At 41.8% G+C, this 20,635-nt stretch overlaps 1 protein-coding gene across 1 annotated transcript in view; it reads left to right on the plus strand.

The window, feature by feature from the left end:
• The window catches only part of LOC144767403 (uncharacterized), a 45,879-nt gene extending 26,578 nt beyond the window's left edge, over positions 1-19,301 (plus strand). Inside the window, exon 2 of the mRNA XM_078650849.1 lies at positions 18,147-19,301. Coding sequence (XP_078506975.1) covers positions 18,147-18,401 — 255 coding nt within the window. The 3' untranslated portion in view covers positions 18,402-19,301. The remainder of the gene's footprint in view (positions 1-18,146) is intronic.
• The last annotated feature ends 1,334 nt before the right edge of the window (positions 19,302-20,635 follow it).

A 20,635-nucleotide genomic window follows, 5' to 3' on the forward strand; every position in this document is an offset into this window, starting at 1 on the left:
TACTAATGCAGCCCAGCACGGCAAATCTATCAAATTGAGGGACTGGGCCAGTTCCCTGGCAGATAAATGGTGCTTTTTACCGACTAGTGCCACGGATATACATATTACTCTCATGCACAGGGTTCCTCCTCCCGACTAGACTACATATTTTTCGCATCAGTCGATGTGGGCAACATGACTAGCATGAATATGGGTAGGAGAAGCACACCTCTTTTCACGTTTTCCAAATGGGTTCTTTTTAAATTTTTAACCACTTCGACGCTAATGACAAAGCCAGCTCGTCATGGGCGTTACCTGCCCTGCGCTCATGACGAGCTGGCTTTGTCACAAACAAGCCATTTATTACTTTTTCAGCGCACAGCAGGTAAACGCGGTAGCGCTGAAGCAGTTAATAATCTACGCGTGCAACAATGGTAGCACGTTTGCCCTCACGTGCCCACACTTGAACCAACCTATCTCGAGTGAATTACACCCGACCACTGTGCACTGTTGCGAATCTCTATTGAGTTTATTTTTCAAAGTTTAAACCATATCAAAGTGAAATTATTAATTTTGTCAACATAACTTGTCAATTCAGTACATTGAACAAAACATTCATGATTTTTACATTTTCTGTTCTCTTGAAACTTAGAAGTATACAGCGTACACAACACAACATATCATCATTTCATTGTACATTTGAGATGCCCGATGCATTTCGAGCCCTGTGAGGCTCTTCCTCCGGGGCCTGAAATCTGAACAAATATGGAAACAGCGTTACATTTTGGGACCACAACTGAATTGAAATAAAAATTCTTGAATAGTGCACCACCACCATCTGTCGTGTATTTCTATAGGTTCTGAATCGATCCCCCTATTCCTGACCCTATTCTGGTTAAACTACCTAGCTAGTTAACTAACAGTCAGCCCATGAGGCAAGAAATTCCCCATGATGCAGATACCGTTATCTGACGCAGTCACACTACGGCACAGGAACGTGTTATCTGATTAGGTCATAACGCTTGAGATCTAATTAGACAAGCGACATTCCTCCAGCCCCTGATAAGGCATACGACGTTCTCATAACAAATCAAACCTATGACAACCTGGATAATCCGTGCGGCCATTGTTTTGATTTCACAGAGAACTTTAGTAAAGAATGTGCTAACGAGCAAGTCGTATGACATCTTTATTGACGTACCTATGTCCATCCTTACGTCAATCCCGGCACCTTTAAGGTATAAATATTGCCGATCTTGCCCTATGCAAAACACACGCGTGGTGACAAGACGGAGCAGCCATTCTTGCCGAAGCCGAGAGCAGAAGCAGACCCCGCAGGCAGCAGCCCCGCCTTCCTGACGCGCTGAGAGACGCGCTGCTATCTCAAGCCGAGAGACCCAGCACCGGCGCTTCCGGGTAGCCCTCGCAGGCAGCCTGGAATATCGAGAGCAGAGAAAGAGATACCATTCCTCATTCATCCTAAATTCCAGGTACAGAACTGAATAACCCCTCCTAGAGAATTCTTTAGTTATTCACTTGGCAAAAACAAACTTAACTTAAACTGTAACTTTCTATTCCCGCCCACGCATTAGACTTAGGTCAGGTACACGGGGTAGGCGTATTTAGAAACACCAGTTGAGCACGTTTAGTCAAATGTATATGTGTATGTAAATATATTTTAATCATTTTAAACATCATATGGCTCAGAAACCATATCCATGTTTTTACAGTATTATTTTATACTATTGCTTCTAATGTATGCACTTTACTTAACTATAAGTATCGCAATAATATCGATCCATTTCTCTTGTACGAGAAAAGAGACTGATCAATAAATAACATCTTTTATTGAACACGCCCGTCTCTTCCTTTTCTCTACATTCTGATGAGACTAAGAATGCACGTACTGACTGAGTAAAATAATTGCCTTGTGCTCACACGACTCTTGAGATTGACTCTTGATTAGGGGAGAGCAAAGTTGTCATGTTCTATGGTTGTCAGAAACTAAATCCCTTCTTGTCTAATCAGGGGAGTTAATCCTTCCTTGAACATTCGAGAAAGTTTCTAGCGAACTCTGAGCTTAGCTGGCAAACCCAAAAATTAAGTCTAGTATCGACAGTAGTAGACCTAGTTAACGTCTGGCCTAGGCCTTTACTGCCGTAGGTACTATTCCAATGCGCAGAGCCTATTGGGAAAATAGGAACTACACTACATGGCGCCCAACGCGTTTGGAAAGGGCGATAAAACTAACGTAAGACATTTAGAGTAACTCAGTCGTGCTTTCTCACTCAGACCCCTTTTCCCAAATACTCCAAAGACGTCTGGAGTGGGTGAAAGGTTATAAAATCCTCCAAAACCTCGCAGGAGGGAACTCCTATGTATGGTTCTTGGTATAGTCAACGTTGAAGGATAAAACAGTTCCAAAATATTGTGCACCTAATCTCTGTTCCATAAAGAAACCTGATCTGCAAATAAACATAATACCATCCTGTCTGTAAAATGGGAGACAGTGATGGAGAAAGAGAAGCAGTTAGATTAGCGGCTGAAATAGCAGCAGCTGATAATGCTGCACTAGATGCGGACGCGGATATAATACTCATTCCGGTCGCCAAAAGGAGATCTATAACCTTAAAACTTATAGAAAATGGACTGACACCTAGAGGTGGCACAGTCATATTCGTAATCGAGGCACACGAATATCGGCAGACAGAGGTATACTATACATGGATACATTTTCCAGCAGCAAATGCTGTAACAAAGTATTTCCACTATTACAAAATAGAGGTTCCTCCAGAAACGTACACTCCTTTCGAGGAGGTGGAAGTACCACTCAAATTCCAAGAGCATTTGCTCTTATTTGATGGCGCCCTAAAACATAACAATCACATTACAAGGCTCGGTCCTTTAGGAAGACCAGGAGCAACGTGGCCGGTCTTAGCCGGATACACACCACATCCAGACATCGACGAGATGCCTGCACCAGAGCTATTAATACAGCTAAAACAACTACTAAAAATTCACAGACAATTAGTTCAGTATGTAATGCGGACTTCTACAATTCAGCCAGCGATTAAACTACCACAGCTGACCTCTCACCAGGGGAACACAAATAAAATTACACCACAGAACATCCAATCCTGCCTAGGTAAAGTTCCAGCTAAACGGGAACAGATACCATTCTGGTTGGCACAGAAAATCACCCAAATAGAGGCGGTGTTTCCTGACACCACCCCGCTAGAAAAACACAGGATTCTGACTATATGTCTCCCAATGGGAATCGCACCACACATTGAGGACTGTGACACTTGGGTTACAGTCTTTGCTTCCATCTACACAAAAACGCACGGTGTCCCATCCATTTCGGTGATACCAGATGTGCTAAAACAAATTCAAGATGAATACGGTCCAGAACCTGCTTTAACTCTTGGTATGAAATTACTGAAAGACTTCAAGCAGGTCTCGGCTATATTACTAGCCAACATAAAAGGTGAAGCAGCAAACGTGGCGATCCGCCAGAGGTTAAAAGAGACAGATATAGCAGACCAACCAGCTGAAATTGCCAGAATCATAGAAAAATCCTATGAAGAACTAGGCAGAGATAGTCTAGGTGGAATACCAGTAAAACCGCAACTGACTACAAGTCCAGAAAAAATATTTTTTAATAATAATAATTCACCAAAAAAGAACTGGGATGGAAACAAACAATCCAATCCAAAAGAAAAGAAATTCCAGTCCAGAGGAAGGTCTCCTAGGCGAAGAGAGAAATCTCCAAACCCGAGACAAAGGTCACCTCAGAGTGAACCCTCTGGGAATAGATATAACCTTAGAAATAGGGATAATATTAAAAAACCTGATAGATATCAAGACACTGATACACGTCCCTCTCAATCTTTTCAGAATTCCTCGCAGAAATCGGAAAGAAGAGGACGATCAGAAGAGCACGCCAAGTCCAAAGACAAGGAACCTGCTCAACTGAAAAAGAAATCACAATTTCCAAAAAAGAAGGTAGCCAGTATCAAGGTAGTTAACAATGCCGAGAATACTGAGGACACAATTGAAAAACGGAGAGTGGGCTCAGACAATGCTAGACAGCGCAGCAGAGGTGAGCATAGCTCGCAAAGTCCTTATGAATCATCTGGAGACAGTGGACACGAATGAATACCTTCAAGTGGAAACTGCAGATACCAGAGTTAGCAAGCCCCACAAAATATACGAGATAACATTACGTATAGAGGGAGATAAGACTAGGAAAATAAGGGGACTATTTTGGGATAACCTATCCAAGGGCTATGACATCCTTCTAGCTGAAAAAGACTGGCCACCAGAGTTTGTCAGGGAGTGCCCTCATGGCGAAGAAGTAATTATGCCTGCCTTCTCGAATCAAATACCGATTCATAAAAAATATACACTTGCTAGAAAGTGGGCAGTGGCCTTAGCACCTGCTTTATATAAAAATCATGTAGGATGGGATGAGGATTCTCCTCCTCACAAAGTCCAGTTAAAATCACAACCAACTGCACAAAGGCAGTACCCAATTAAGCAAGAAGCTAAAAAACAAGTAAATGAAATACTAGATCAGCTAGAATACCAAGGGGTGATTGAAACTTGCACCTCACAAATGAACAATCCTTTGTTTCCGGTCTCCAAACCAGACAATTCGTACCGTCTAGTTTTGGATTACCGACACCTTAACACATGTTGCAAAACTTTTGCAGTACAAAACTCACACAGTGCTGCACTAATGAATAACATAGTGCGCAAAAAATACAAAACAACCTTGGACATCTCCAACGGATTCTTTTGTCAAAACATAGCACCAGAGAGCAGATATTTAACTGCATTCTCAGTAAATGGCACTCAAAAACAATTCTGTCGGTTAGCCCAGGGGTACAAGAATAGCCCGGGGGTATTCTCAGCGAGAGTAACAGAATTACTACAACAATATGATGATGAAGCATTATCTTATGTCGATGACATTTACTTAACAGATGATGACTTGGAAACTCACTTGAAAAGAGTGAACACCATAATACTTGGTTTCGCTGCAGAGGGTTACAAATTCAACTTCAAAAAGTCCAGAATTGCCCATCTGACGGTCCTATTCTTAGGATATGAGTTATCAAGTGAAGGCAAAAGCCTGGCAGACAATTTCCTAGAGAAATGTGCCGTAATCCAAGCTCCTAAAACACTAAAAAACCTACAGTCAATTCTAGGCTTCCTAAATTTCGGAAGAACTTACATTGCTAATTACGCAGAAAGGGTCAAGCCCCTTTACGATCTAATTAAACCAGACTTTAAAAGATCCAGTTGGACTCAAACACACACAGAAATTTTGAGATCCTTACAAACAGACATGCTAATTAAAACAAAATTAGAAACCCGTGATAATACACGCAACCTTGTGATCCGAGTAATCCCAGGGAAATGCGGATACACATACCTGACCTCTAATGAGGGAGAAAAGGTACCAATTGCATTTAAATCGCACTTGTACACTAAGGCTGAAATGAAATTTAGCCCAACGGAAAAAATTCTTACAGCAACACAGACAGCTATAGCAAAAGAACGAGCCCTGGCACAAGGTAAACGAATAATAATCGTGACACCAATACCAGCCTTAGAGGCAGTAACAAAGGCAAGCATTCCAAATGCGAAAGCACTCCATCCGAGATGGATACAATGGGCTAACTCTCTTGCTGCAACAGACGTGGTGTACGAATTTGATCCTTACTTAAAAACACAAGAATTTCTACAATATGAATTCGAATGTCCTCTGCCAACCGAAATTCTGCCTCTAGACCAATACGGCTGTATAATATATACAGACGGATCAGCACAACCCGCAGTAGGGGGTAAACAAGCTTACAGTGCTGCGTGCGCGATTGTTAAAGGTCGTTGGCACGAAGGGAAATTTAAACCAACCCTAACTAAGACCCAATCTCTAGGAGATTGCACAGCTCAGCGAGCTGAATTACTAGCATTCAAGATGGCGCTTGAAAATACCGATCGAGAATTCCCCACACTCATAGTGTGCGATTCGTATTATTGCGTTCAATCTTATAATGAATACTTGCAGATCTGGCTTCAAAATGGTTTCAAGGATGCGAAAGGAGGCACAATCAAGCATAAAATGCTATGGGAACAAGTAGCTCTTTTACAAAAAGAACTACCAAAGACTCACGTGATACATACACTGAGTCATCAACGTGATGGCGTTCACGTTGCAGGGAATTCATTGGCTGATGAGGCCGCGAAGGCAGCTGTGCAAACGGCTTCCGTAGCTGCCATCACCCGGTCAAAAACAAAAATAGACAGCGAAATATTACAAGCTGTCAGCGCTTCTGAAAAGGATTCGATAGAACCACTCCCTAAAGGCTTTCCATTAAAGTACTCATACATAACAGATGAAAACAATGTTCCTTTTGCTCAAATCCCTGGAGTGGGGGATAGGGCAATTCCAAACATGGAACACAGATTAGGACTAATAATAGCGGCACACGAAGGGCTTGCTTCTACCCATGCTGGCGTCTCAGCCACAGTATCATTATTAAAACAGAGATACTGGTGGCCGCAAATGAGAAGACAAACAAGGAACTATGTTCTAGCATGTGAAATATGTCAAAAAATGAAAGTATCAACTGTGAGACGTCCAGCACAGACGCCCCTTCTAATCTCGGATAAACCATTAGCCTGTGTTTATCTAGACCACTGCGGTCCCTTACAAAGGGACGGTAACTATAAATATATCTTGGTCGCAGTGGACTCATGCACGAGATTCATATGGATGTGGCCCCAGCGAACGGCTGACGCCAGAACTGTTATAAAAGATTTGCGGGTCTTTATCGGCACATACGCAATTGGCATTCTGCATTCGGACAATGGTCCTGCTTTTAGCTCTCGGGCTTATAAGGAGGCCATGGTCAGCATGGGCGTGCAATTGCGGTACTCTTGTCCATTTCACCCTGAGGGGAACGGAATTGTTGAAAGAAAAAACCGTGACATAAAGCAATCTATAACGGCAAAGGTATTAGGTTCGGGAGCTGGGTGGGTCAAACATCTAATAAGTGTCCAACGTAGTCTAAATAACTTGCCAAGAAATTCTCTGAAGGGATTCAGTCCGTACGAATTATTATTCGGAACTAGGATGTTGATCTCTGACCTTGATAGTCAGACTTCAGTGGTAACAGAAAAAACCTTTGATGTCAAAGACCGTTTGGCTATTTTGCAGGACTTAAACAAAACAAGAAAAGACCTGAGCAACATACAGTTGAAACAACAGCCAACAACCACTGAAGATTCACCACCTGTCCCAGCAAGACCTGTCTGGATTCCAAAAGTCGGGGATCTAGTCAGGGAAAAGATCGCGGTAAAGAAGGAATTTGGGCCTTCTTACAGAAAAGCAGTTCCTGTCTTGTCTGTCAACGGGACAAGATCAGTTGTACTACCGCCACTTGCTGGAAAAAAGGAGAACCGAGTTGTATCCATCGACCTGGTAAAACCACAACATGTGGCCGATAACAAACAGTAGGCCAAGTGGACTCCCAATAAGTAGCAGAACACCAAGGTTTGCTACCAGTACAGAGGTCCTAACAAAGAGGCTCATCACATTCGAAACGCCTACAGAAGAACAACAAGGACTATGCAACAATGCAATAGAACTTAGACCTCTGAAAACCCAAATAAAGACATTTAGTAGAGACACACCAATCTATACAGAAGTACCAAGTGAAAATGCAAGAAACAAAAATCCTGAACCAATTGGAACAATTGACAGAACTGCATCCGGTTACTTCATCAACTTCGATGATTCCTCTGAAGGCTTCAGCGAACAAAAGACACAGCCATCATCAAAATCCTTTAAAGACAAAGCAAAGGAGCTTTTGAAACAACTAAAAGAAACATATCTGATTTCTCCATGGATTGAATTTTGGGTGGGTTTTGGTGCATTTATCCTCATACTTTGGCTCATCATGGTATTTACCTTGGGACGCTTCATTGAGGGAAAATATGCTAAAATGGACACAGCAAGTCAGAACATCAACTTGGTCCTCAAACCACACACATCTTCACACGTCGAGAAACAAGAACTTTCTTCAGAACTTTCTTCAGCCAACTTCACAGCAATTCCAATACCTGGTGGGGTAGCCTGGGACAACACTGACTATGAAATTTATGGTCCGGTCGAGATCCTGAAATATCCACACCAAATCAAGATCTCTTTGAGTGACTTTGCAAAACCAAACTCATTTGCTGATGATTGGGACTTTGAAAGTATTAACAATATGATGTCTGACTTAGTAATGTCTGCTAAATTTACAAAACATGATTATTTGCAGGGTTCTACAAATTATGATAGTATGTATTGCTATAACCACTATGGTAACCATTTCTTGCATAAATCTGCACAACCTAGAAATGTTTTAAATTATAATCAATGGGAACATTGTGCTACACCTCCAAAAGGGAGCTCTAGAACCGTATATGACAAATATTCATATTTTTCAGGTTTTAACATAACTAATGCTGAAACATTTTATTACAAATTGTCAAACAAGACAGGGATGAAAACCATGATAACCAACACAAAATTGATATATTCAGATTCATTCTTTGAAAAAATGAATACATTTGGATTTGATTATTGGGACAAACATGTTGATTTGAAAAGTGTTTGGGGTACAAAAGAATGGCAAGTACAGGGTTTAGAAGCTTTGTTTAGAGCCTGCATGATCCCAGAACAAATGATATTTTTAAATGACACCGTCCAACAAACGACCTGTCTTGGCCTAGCAAAAATCAAAGATTTAAATAAACCGTCTATTCCAAAGCCAACAATGTTTAGCAATAACTCTGATACAGATGAAGAAATAGACATAAACCATATACTTAACCAAAACAGAACACATCCTGATTGGAAACAATGGTTGATCTGGCCCACAGATACAAATAACTGTCAAGATAGATTCCTGAATAAAACACAGGGTTTCAAAATGACCAGGCCAGACCCTAGATTTAATCAACACAACGTCACTATTCCAAATCTTTAACCTTACTGATAGACAAATCGGTATGGTGCAGAAGGGTGCTGATTATACAATCTTGAGCATTGAAAAACTAGAAAGATTACCGTTGACAATGTCAGAACGACCTGTCAGTGAATGGATAATACACGGAATCATAAATATTCCAATCTCAACCTTCAGGTTTCAATACTGCCAAAAATATATACAGGCTGGCATGTACGAGAAATTGGGAAAAGGGTACCTTAAAACAACTTGGAACCTGCCCTATTCACATGCATGTGTCAGTAACAAAGGACAGAAAGTGTTTCTTAGTGGCAACAATTGTGCTATGTCACTGAGCGGCACGCTTCTGTGTAACGGTATTAGTTTGCACGGAGCCTGTGAAGGGAATTCATACAACCTTTCATGTCACCAGCAAGGCGCACCTGCAACTGAAATAGAACCATTCTTTCAAAGACTCTATAATGGGAGTTACATTCTTATTGTAGACCGCAGATGCTGTAGTCTTATGCCCGGGACTCCTTATCTCGTCACTACGACGGCGAAGGTCAAGTGCTGTGGACGTTCTTTGTTCCCCAGCTCCTTTCCAAACAGGGAGGCAAGGGCATGGCCCGGTCTGAAAATTACTTCTATTCGAATAGACACTTTAAGCAGAATGAAAACAGTGCTTCTTCAGACGCCTACAAGGCTCACGTCATCTAAAGAAACGTATGATCTACAAGTCACAAGGACGACTGCAGAGATACATACATTATTATCAACCAATTCCCCCGTACATTTCGCGGAAATCCTGAGCGAAATCTTAAATATTTCTGATACCACAGGGGTCTCAAAGGTATTTAAGACAGTATTTTCGATGGCATTAACACCATTCAAAGCCATACTGGGTATTTTTCCAGACTTCGTCCATTCGATTTTTGGCGGACTTCCCCTGATCCTAGGACTAATTGCAGGAATCCTATTCCTGGTCCTTATTTTTCGTTATGGCAACCCATGTCACAGAACAAAATCTCACGACAATGGAAGATACGATCCTAGCCATTGGATACCGGGACCGGATATCAAAAATCCTGGGACTCTCCCGGCTTAGAGACCTAAACATGACTTGGTTTCTATCATTTCGACCAATGTGGCAAAGGTGTGTTTTACCTGTACTAAGGTGTCTGCTATGCGGAGAAGAATGCGTGTTAGACACCTGTCTGACGCTACAATCGGATGCGCCAGTGGATGCAGATACACTGTTGGTTCCTACCAAGGTTCACGCACTGTGCTGCCCTCAAAGGCTGCCAATTCTGATGACGGCATTCCTGGAATCTTCACCACTGCGATTGAAGAGTAGTGAAGTTCAAGATGAAAGCAGCATCGAACAGGTACGACCTTCTGTCAGCAATGCAAATCAGAATGTCAATGGAGACAATCATGCGCACGAATGCATGGTTACCCCTATTTCCGACTTAGTGGAACTTTCCCATGAAGCTGTTGACAGTTTTTTCAAAAGCCTGAATGATATGATGTTCTCTCCGGAACAGAAATAGAGACTTTTGAGTAAACTCGCACGCGGCGTTCCCTGAATTCGGCCTTCAACTTTAATAATAAAGTCACATGAACAATTACAATCCAGTTCACGGACAGCAACTTTTTTCAGCAAGCCCCTAAAATATTCTTCTATATATTTTTTCCCGGGACACTGATCTTCTGCTTAAAGTAAGAAACTATTCCTAGAGAACTAAGATTTCTATTTTTTTAGATTCTTTATAGACTTTATATAGACTTTAGCTGCCCACTGGTATGTTCACAATATATTTTATGTGATGAAATGGTTTCGACTTTTTTTCTGTATAGCCATATTAAGAGCCATTTCATGTGTATTTCTCATATACCAACAAACAATAATGCATAACAATGCGTGTTTACTTTTGCATTTGATTCATAGCTTAAGTGCATACGATATATATGACTGCAATTTTTCAGTATATTTGAAAATTTCAAAATGCATTTATGTATTTTGGGGTGGTAAGGTATACACTATACTCTATAGTATGTTGTACTATGTTATACTATGCATAGATTAGTAGATATGACCATAGTTAGCGTGGAGTGGGTGTCGTGTATTTCTATAGGTTCTGAATCGATCCCCCTATTCCTGACCCTATTCTGGTTAAACTACCTAGCTAGTTAACTAACAGTCAGCCCATGAGGCAAGAAATTCCCCATGATGCAGATACCGTTATCTGACGCAGTCACACTACGGCACAGGAACGTGTTATCTGATTAGGTCATAACGCTTGAGATCTAATTAGACAAGCGACATTCCTCCAGCCCCTGATAAGGCATACGACGTTCTCATAACAAATCAAACCTATGACAACCTGGATAATCCGTGCGGCCATTGTTTTGATTTCACAGAGAACTTTAGTAAAGAATGTGCTAACGAGCAAGTCGTATGACATCTTTATTGACGTACCTATGTCCATCCTTACGTCAATCCCGGCACCTTTAAGGTATAAATATTGCCGATCTTGCCCTATGCAAAACACACGCGTGGTGACAAGACGGAGCAGCCATTCTTGCCGAAGCCGAGAGCAGAAGCAGACCCCGCAGGCAGCAGCCCCGCCTTCCTGACGCGCTGAGAGACGCGCTGCTATCTCAAGCCGAGAGACCCAGCACCGGCGCTTCCGGGTAGCCCTCGCAGGCAGCCTGGAATATCGAGAGCAGAGAAAGAGATACCATTCCTCATTCATCCTAAATTCCAGGTACAGAACTGAATAACCCCTCCTAGAGAATTCTTTAGTTATTCACTTGGCAAAAACAAACTTAACTTAAACTGTAACTTTCTATTCCCGCCCACGCATTAGACTTAGGTCAGGTACACGGGGTAGGCGTATTTAGAAACACCAGTTGAGCACGTTTAGTCAAATGTATATGTGTATGTAAATATATTTTAATCATTTTAAACATCATATGGCTCAGAAACCATATCCATGTTTTTACAGTATTATTTTATACTATTGCTTCTAATGTATGCACTTTACTTAACTATAAGTATCGCAATAATATCGATCCATTTCTCTTGTACGAGAAAAGAGACTGATCAATAAATAACATCTTTTATTGAACACGCCCGTCTCTTCCTTTTCTCTACATTCTGATGAGACTAAGAATGCACGTACTGACTGAGTAAAATAATTGCCTTGTGCTCACACGACTCTTGAGATTGACTCTTGATTAGGGGAGAGCAAAGTTGTCATGTTCTATGGTTGTCAGAAACTAAATCCCTTCTTGTCTAATCAGGGGAGTTAATCTTTCCTTGAACATTCGAGAAAGTTTCTAGCGAACTCTGAGCTTAGCTGGCAAACCCAAAAATTAAGTCTAGTATCGACAGTAGTAGACCTAGTTAACGTCTGGCCTAGGCCTTTACTGCCGTAGGTACTATTCCAATGCGCAGAGCCTATTGGGAAAATAGGAACTACACTACACATCTCACCGTGTGGGTGATAAAAGTAAGGCTTACCCTCTACTTCTTAATGCTGGACGAAAAACCTGTTCAATAAGGAAATATACCATAAACTCTCAATCCCAAAAGTTTTATTTGTATTGGTACTCGACAGAGGACCACAAATATACAGTTTACAGAAAATAAAGCTGATTTCACATTTAATCAATACAATAATAAAAAGGATTTAAAAAAATTAAAAAAATTGTAGCAAACAAATTCATTTGGTGGCTGTTTACACAACTCTAATAGTTCACTCGCTCGGGTGATTCTACAAGTGCGATAAATAGGGGCAAGGTATCTTGTGCGTGCTAAAGTTACTTTTATACTAGGACACACGAACAGCAAGTGCTCAATGTTTTGGTCACCCCCTTCACACAAGGGGCAAAGCGACGATCCTCCTGGCAACCATCTTGCTGTATAGGATAGTGTGGGTAAAATACCCAGTCTTAACATAGTTATTGACCTCCTTGCGCCGTGAATCAGGGAGAACCCGATATATGGGTGAGTATGGTGATACTGTGTATACATTATTTTCGATCAACCATAAGTACATACAGAAACACATGGCGTATTGAATTGCATGAATTTACAAAAAACATGAAAAATCAATTTTTTCATTTAACCCTTTGGGATCTTGGGTCCCCAACCTTTTAATCCAAAGAGATTTCTCTCTGTAGCAAAGATCTGGTGAGATCTGTGCCTTCAAACTTCTCAATTTTGATTCAATACGCCATGTGTTTCTGTATGTACTTATGGTTGATCGAAAATAATGTATACACAGTTTTCCCCCAGCAGTCTCTCACTGCATGTGTCACATTTTAAGTTCATCACATTCTACTTTATTTTTATTTCATTATTTTTCATGCGCCGAGCACTCACGAGTGCTTTTAAGTTTTAGGCACCTTAGAGGTAGAAGCGGATTGGTTGATACAGTAACACGTGGTTACTGGTGAGGAGAGAGATCAGGAAGTGAAGCCGCGTTCAATGCGAGCGGGCCGCTCTAGTTGTTTTCGTGACGCCCGAGGGAGTTTAGTGTTTTGATTGGGAGTTATCTAGTTGACGTGATGATTAGTACGCCTGTTATTTGCGGTGCACCTAAACGTTCGGCAACCGCCACGAGGAATGTCACAGAGGAACAGCGTTATCATCCAGGTACGAAGTTTGCTAAGCGGTCTTTGAGGGTTTCTTTTAAAGAATAGTTTAAGGCTTTTCAGGAATCCTGACCATGGTCTTTTTTTGTTGTAGAATTAGCTGCGGATACATGCCTACACGAGGGTGAGTTAAGTCGCCACGCTGACGTGGTCTTTGTTATTAGTGTGTAACCTTCGATATAGGGATTGAGAGTTTATGGTATATTTCCTTATTGAACAGGTTTTTCGTCCAGCATTAAGAAGTAGAGGGTAAGCCTTACTTTTATCACCCACACGGTGAGATGATGGTGGTGCACTATTCAAGAATTTTTATTTCAATTCAGTTGTGGTCCCAAAATGTAACGCTGTTTCCATATTTGTTCAGATTTCAGGCCCCGGAGGAAGAGCCTCACAGGGCTCGAAATGCATCGGGCATCTCAAATGTACAATGAAATGATGATATGTTGTGTTGTGTACGCTGTATACTTCTAAGTTTCAAGAGAACAGAAAATGTAAAAATCATGAATGTTTTGTTCAATGTACTGAATTGACAAGTTATGTTGACAAAATTAATAATTTCACTTTGATATGGTTTAAACTTTGAAAAAGAAACTCAATAGAGATTCGCAACAGTGCACAGTGGTCGGGTGTAATTCACTCGAGATAGGTTGGTTCGACATGACTAGCACCCAGAATCTGCCCCGAGGCCTGACTGATCATGCCCCAGTAATGATATCGCTTAAGCAACTTAACGCCAGTGGCCCTGGACCTAGGATAGTGAGTGCCTGGGGGCTGCTAGACACCACATTTAGCGGTTTCCTTGAGCATCATATTGAGGAGGATATTGAAAATAACGAAGACACGGTCCAGTCCTGGGCAATACTATGAAAAGCACTGAAGATGGTCCTGTGTGGGCAGATTATATCATGTCAAATGGGGATAATGAGGCATAAACATAGGAAACTATTAGCTCTTGAAGGAGTGATCTCTGAGTTCGAAAGGAAGGGAGCGAGATATATGGATGCTAATACAAGGCAAAGACTCAGAATCCTGCAGCAGACATTGAGACAACAGCTTCTGGACTCAGTTTCCTTCTCCCATGCAGTTGCCAAATACAGAATATATGATATGGGAGAGGAAGTGAGCAAGTTATTATACTGGATCGCATACAGAGACCTAGAGCTCAGAATAGTACCTACTATTAAAACACCAATGCAGGACAGTATAAAAGACCCAAGGGCTATTGCACAAGTGTTCGCAGCATACTATGCCTGGCTGTATGCAGAATTAACCCTGAACACCCGATCGTAGAGGTCCTAACTAAGCCTCGGCGAAGTTCGCAAAGTTCTGCTATGTGGAACATTTGCGGAGTGCAAAAAAAAATCCACTGCGCTACGTGGTGCTCCACAAGCAGCGGAGTGCACAGCGCAAGCGGGCGCTGCTTCCTTTCTGCCACTTGAGTAGATTTTTTACTCGAGCAGCAGCTTTCTCAACACAAACGGACGGTTTCTCAACATGAGTGGTCGCGAGCATACGCAACCACTCGCAATGAGAAATACGACTACCTGCGTTGAGAAATCTCACCGGGAGGTTGATTTTCCATGCTTGTGCTCATCAACTTGACGCTGACCATCGCGAACAATGGAAAATCTCACAGGGAGGTGGATTTTCCTCACTCGCCAGCTTGATGTTGACAAGCGCGAGCTCTGTGTAATGCGGACAACTCTGCAAACGGAGAGGGGTTCACCACCCAAACTGTCAGATTTAGACAGTACGACACTAGATGAAATACTGATGGAGGAGTAACTGCTGACAGCCATCAAATCACTTCCAGCAGGAAAAACCCCAGGCCCCCGAGGATATCCTTTTGAATTTTTCAAAAAGTATGCTGCCCGACTGACCTCACTGTTTTTGGGGATATACACTGATGCCCTAGATTGTGGCGAACTACCCTATGATCGCCGCGGTGCCACAATTTCAGTCATTTGGAAGCCCGGGAAACCAAAGGATGAATGTGTATCATACAAGCCGATTTCCCTAATTAATATGGAGGCAAAGCTTACTGCAAAACTACTTGCAAATAGGGTGCACTCAAATCAGAATGGGTTAATGGCGAAACGCAGCACCCAACACTGTCTGAGACAGCTTCTCAATGCAATATCCCTGTTGGCTAATGTCAGAAACATAGTGTCCATAAATAAACCAAAAATTTATCAATAATAGTTCATTATTGTATCAGCAAAATAGTTTAAATGATTAACATTTTGAATGAAAAAAATATTTCAATACATAGGTTTTTTGTACATGAACAATCCAACTTGGATTAACCCAATGCATTTCGGACTCCTGGTCCCTTCGTCAGGGGTTTCTGTTGAAAGAAAAAACAAGGAAGCACTTTCACACAATGCACATGTAAACAATTGTATACATGAATTAAATCTGAGTAATCATATATTTTCAAAACAAAGGAGGAGAAAATTAATTAGAATGCCATCACCACCAGTGAATCCAGTTATTTTGTGTGCTCAGAATACCACTAGCTACACCTGTTGAAAGTAGTTCAACCACAAAAGCGAAATGACTTATAGTCTAGAACCTCACACGGATGTTTCAGTGTATTCATCTGGAGTAACCAAGTATCTTAATGGGTACAGACAAAATATACTATACCACATACTAGTCAAATGACTAGGAGCAGAAAGGAACAGATTACACTATTCCAGCCATGCTCTACACATACATAGTCATCCCAAACCACATTCAGACCATTCTAGATACTCTTGTACCCTGCACTTAAAAGGATGTCCGTGCACTGATTGGCCTCACTTCTTTTTAGGCAGTTTTTCGCACATTATTAAACCTTTGTTGGCCTTTTTTTGCCCCTCCCATGGACTGCTGAGTGCCAGAATGCCTTCCAGCAGTCACGCCAAGCTCTTTGTTCTGCACCAGTATTAGGAACGCCAGACTACACTCCCTAACAAGAGCATGTGAGCTTAGTACAAACTTACTTTTCAATATTTTTACCGACAGCCAGTATACATTCAGGGTGGAATATAATTTTGGTCGCTTATGGAAAGAAAGCTGTTTCCTCACCTCACATTGGACACAAATAGTGCATGGAGAATTAGTGCATAATCTTCTTATTGCCCTAACCTATCCTAGGAAAGTAACAATTGTTACATATAGTGCACACAAGAAAGTGACTGATAAAATAGGAGCAGGTAAATGCAATTGCTGATCACACAGCCCGTGAGACCACAATGAAGCAAAGTATCACCTCCATGTATGTGGGAAAGTCACAAGCTGAACGTTGGCATGATGCCAGCAGGAAGTGATAGACCTGCAACAATCTGCCTCTACTAATGAACTAGATCAATGGTTCAAGGAGGGAACACTGGATGATGAGGGCTGTTGGAGGAATAAAGATATGACCAAATGGAAGTTACCCACAGCCTACTTAATCCCTTGATGCAGATGGCACATGGGCCGGCACATGTTGGTGCATCCTCAATAGCAAAACAACTTATGCAAGTTTTGGATCATCCTGATATTGCAGGCACTGCCAAAAAGATATTCCAGTCTTGTCTGCTCTGTTTCCAGTATAACCAAATAAATGTAGTTACAAGAACAATCACCACCCAACCTCTATTTCTTTGCCTGTGGCTTGCTACAGCTCTGAAACTGGGGCATACCAAAATATTATTCCCCAAACATCAACTTTGATGTCTATTATTTCGTTTTTTATTAAATGTTATCTTTTAATTTTAAAATTTTTTCCAAAACACATTGATCAAAATAAAAAATAAATATTTTATCATCATTTCTTATTTTTCAACAATCGCAATGCAATTTCAATTTTGTATTTAGACTGTACAAACTATTATTTCATTTTGTGCAACATTCGCGATGCAATTTCATTTTTGTATTCAGACTATACAAACTGACGGGCAAAGAAATAGAGGTCGGGTGGGAGTTTGTTCTTGTAATTACATTAATTTGTTTTTTTCCCCTCCTCCCAGACCTATCAAATAGGGGGACGCCTTACTCATACATTGCTGTCTCCAGCATAATCCTGGAAAGTGAACTCAAACTCCAACAGGAGGGTTTGCGACACCAACTGCACCTTTTGAGGTCCTGCAAATGGACAACGGACCTCATTTCATTGGGCAAGTTGTAGAATATGTCATGAAAGGGTTGGGGATTAGGCAGAAATTTCATGCCGCTTTTCACCCACAGTCAGCAGGCCTGGTGGAGCATTACAACTCCACCTTGAAATTGAATTTGGCTAAAATACAGGCTTCCACGTCCTTGAAATGGCCTGATGCACTGTCCCTAGCTCTGCTTTCCATAAGATCGATATCACATACACGGTCTGGTATTACACCGCATGAAATAGTCTTTGGGAGGCTCATGAATATTTGGGGGGTCCCTAAGCCTCGCCCTATACACGATGCACCCCATGTGTTGATGAGTGACTATTTGTCCCAGTTAACTGACAGCTTGTCTTCTATTTATCAGCAGGTACAGGAAGTTCTTCCAGACAGGTCGCAGGGTGAAGGCCACGATCTACGGCCTGGCGATTCCATGCCGCTTGCCCTCGTGAGCCCAGCTGCATTGACAGATCACCACGACATTCTGATTACCCAGAGAGGACAAGCTGCATCACCTGAAGGACCTGAGGAAGTCTTCCCAGACCACACGATCCCTGGTACATCTAGATATCTGCCTCGATCCAGGAAGAAAGACATTTCATCGCAGAAAGAGACTGTTTGAGCCACTGTCCTGGGTGGTTAAAGACTGACCACAAAGGGGGGTAGCCTATTAGTGACTACTCGTCTCAATGTTGGTGAAGAAACCAACGCCTGCCCAGGACCTTAGGGCATCATCTATTTTGTTGTTTGCCGATGAAAACGAGCTTGCCTAAGAAGAAGGAGATTGCTGCGACAATGTGCAACGGCTGTACAATCTGTATCCTTGGTCTGACTTTGACTGCTGCCATCATCGCTACTGTAATGTGGGTAGTGGAGGAAATAATGCCTAGAGCCTACTTACTGTACATTACTGTTACATCACTTGCTGCAAAAGAGCATCATCATTTTGATGTGCCGCAACATGAACAAGGATACTGGCAAAATCTGAGAAACAATTAATTTCTTCAAATGCGGCATCAGACACACCAGTCAAGCAATGCTACTAACTGTTGGGTTTTTGGCAAGATTCCTCCTCATCAGAACATTAATGGAATCCCTCTGTCACCGTTGCCATTCTCGCATAATGTGGTTCGCACTGTTGTGGGCCTCTGAAATTGCTAATATCAGTATAGCTGATGTAGGAGAACTTAATACAAAGTTTAATTAAGTTTGTTACTCCGATGAGGAAGGGGACCCACCAGTCAAAGGAATTATACGGGAGATGGAGGAGTATAGCAGAGGAAATTCCTCCACATGTTATGCTTTCCCCAACACTCGAATGCCCAAGGATAAACAGCCAGATGCATCAACCAAAATAGCGATCGCAATAGGTGCGAATTAGCTATTGCGATAGCTAATAAAAGAAAAGCTATTCATGATGCCAAAAAAAAACGAATTGCGAATTCGCAAAATCGAAAATGCAAACTCGCTAAATAAATCGCAGAATCCAGGTGGAACCCCCTTAGTGAATCGGAATTTGCGAGAATCCAAGAATACTGCGAAATATTTTGCGATTTCGCCAAATCGATTTGGCGAAATCGCTAAATAATCGCAAACACTAATCATGAAAAATCGCAAATAGCGATTATATCAAAAATCTCTATTTTGCAATAGCAGTTTAAAGGGAATCACAATCAGGTGGTAAAAAAAAAAAAACTTTACTCACCTGCTATCCATCTGAAGCCTATTTGAACAGACCCATTAGGCCATAGTGGCCTTCCACAATGGCAGCACTCTTCATTTTTGCGAGGAGGAGGAGGATACTTGCAGCAGGCCAGCCCAGAAGGAGAATCCAGGAGAGAATCTTCCACCTGCGCATCACTTTGTTGGGACAGACTCGTGAGCAAATATATGACAAGTACAGGCTGAATGCTGCAATGATTCACTACTTAATAGATGAATTGGACCCACTATTGCAGCGCCGAACACTTAGGACCCAGGCCATCCCAACTCATGTCCAGGGGCTATGTTGCCTGCACCTGCTTGCGTCAGGTAGCTTCCAGGATGTAGTGGCAGAAGCTGGAGAGGTATCACAGAGCTCCCTCTCGCGGTTCTTTAAATCCTTCCTTCTTTATTTTTGGGATATTCCTCATATACCAAAAATGGGCATTCTAGATGAGGAAATCCGCCTCTTCCCTCCTTTGCAATGATGTTCCGACCTCCACGTTATTCAAGCAAAGGAGAAGAAAAGGTATGGATACCCCTCTAGTTCAACTGTTTGCAGGCTCCACTCCAACTCTCGATAGCTGTACGGCCCTTGGATTGAACTGGAGAGCCGACACCCACAGTACCCAGGTGAAATCATTGGAATACAACCAAAGCAATCTCATTGAGTCCGCCAGGCCACTAAGGCCGCCCAGATTTTATCGTGGCTAGAGCTATCACAGGCCATATCCGATTCACTTATATAAATGATGTATTTCAGACAATTGGAAAATTTAGGGGGCAGGGAGTCCTTCCAAGCCTTACATATTTCCCGCCTTGCTAAGACCATCACATAAAAAATAAAGTTGGTTGCCAATTCTTTAGATTGATATTCTGAAACTAAACCAAATAAGATTGTTGTGGGAGTGATGGAAAATTGCTTTCCCTATACATCAGTTATAAAATCTTCTATTCTGGACCAGAAATCTAAACGTCTAGGACAGTCTACAAACATGTGAAGGTCGTCAGCGTGGGGGGCTTTGCATCTTGGACAACAATGTTCTATTTTAGTGATCTTAACCAATTTTTTGGGAGAGATGTAGACTCGATGTTTAGAGTGTTTGTTGTTCCCCTGAGGCGGATGCCGGGGGCTATATAGATTAAAATTAAACT

Source organism: Lissotriton helveticus, chromosome 7 (assembly GCF_964261635.1).
Source record: "Lissotriton helveticus chromosome 7, aLisHel1.1, whole genome shotgun sequence".
NCBI lineage: Eukaryota > Metazoa > Chordata > Amphibia > Caudata > Salamandridae > Lissotriton > Lissotriton helveticus.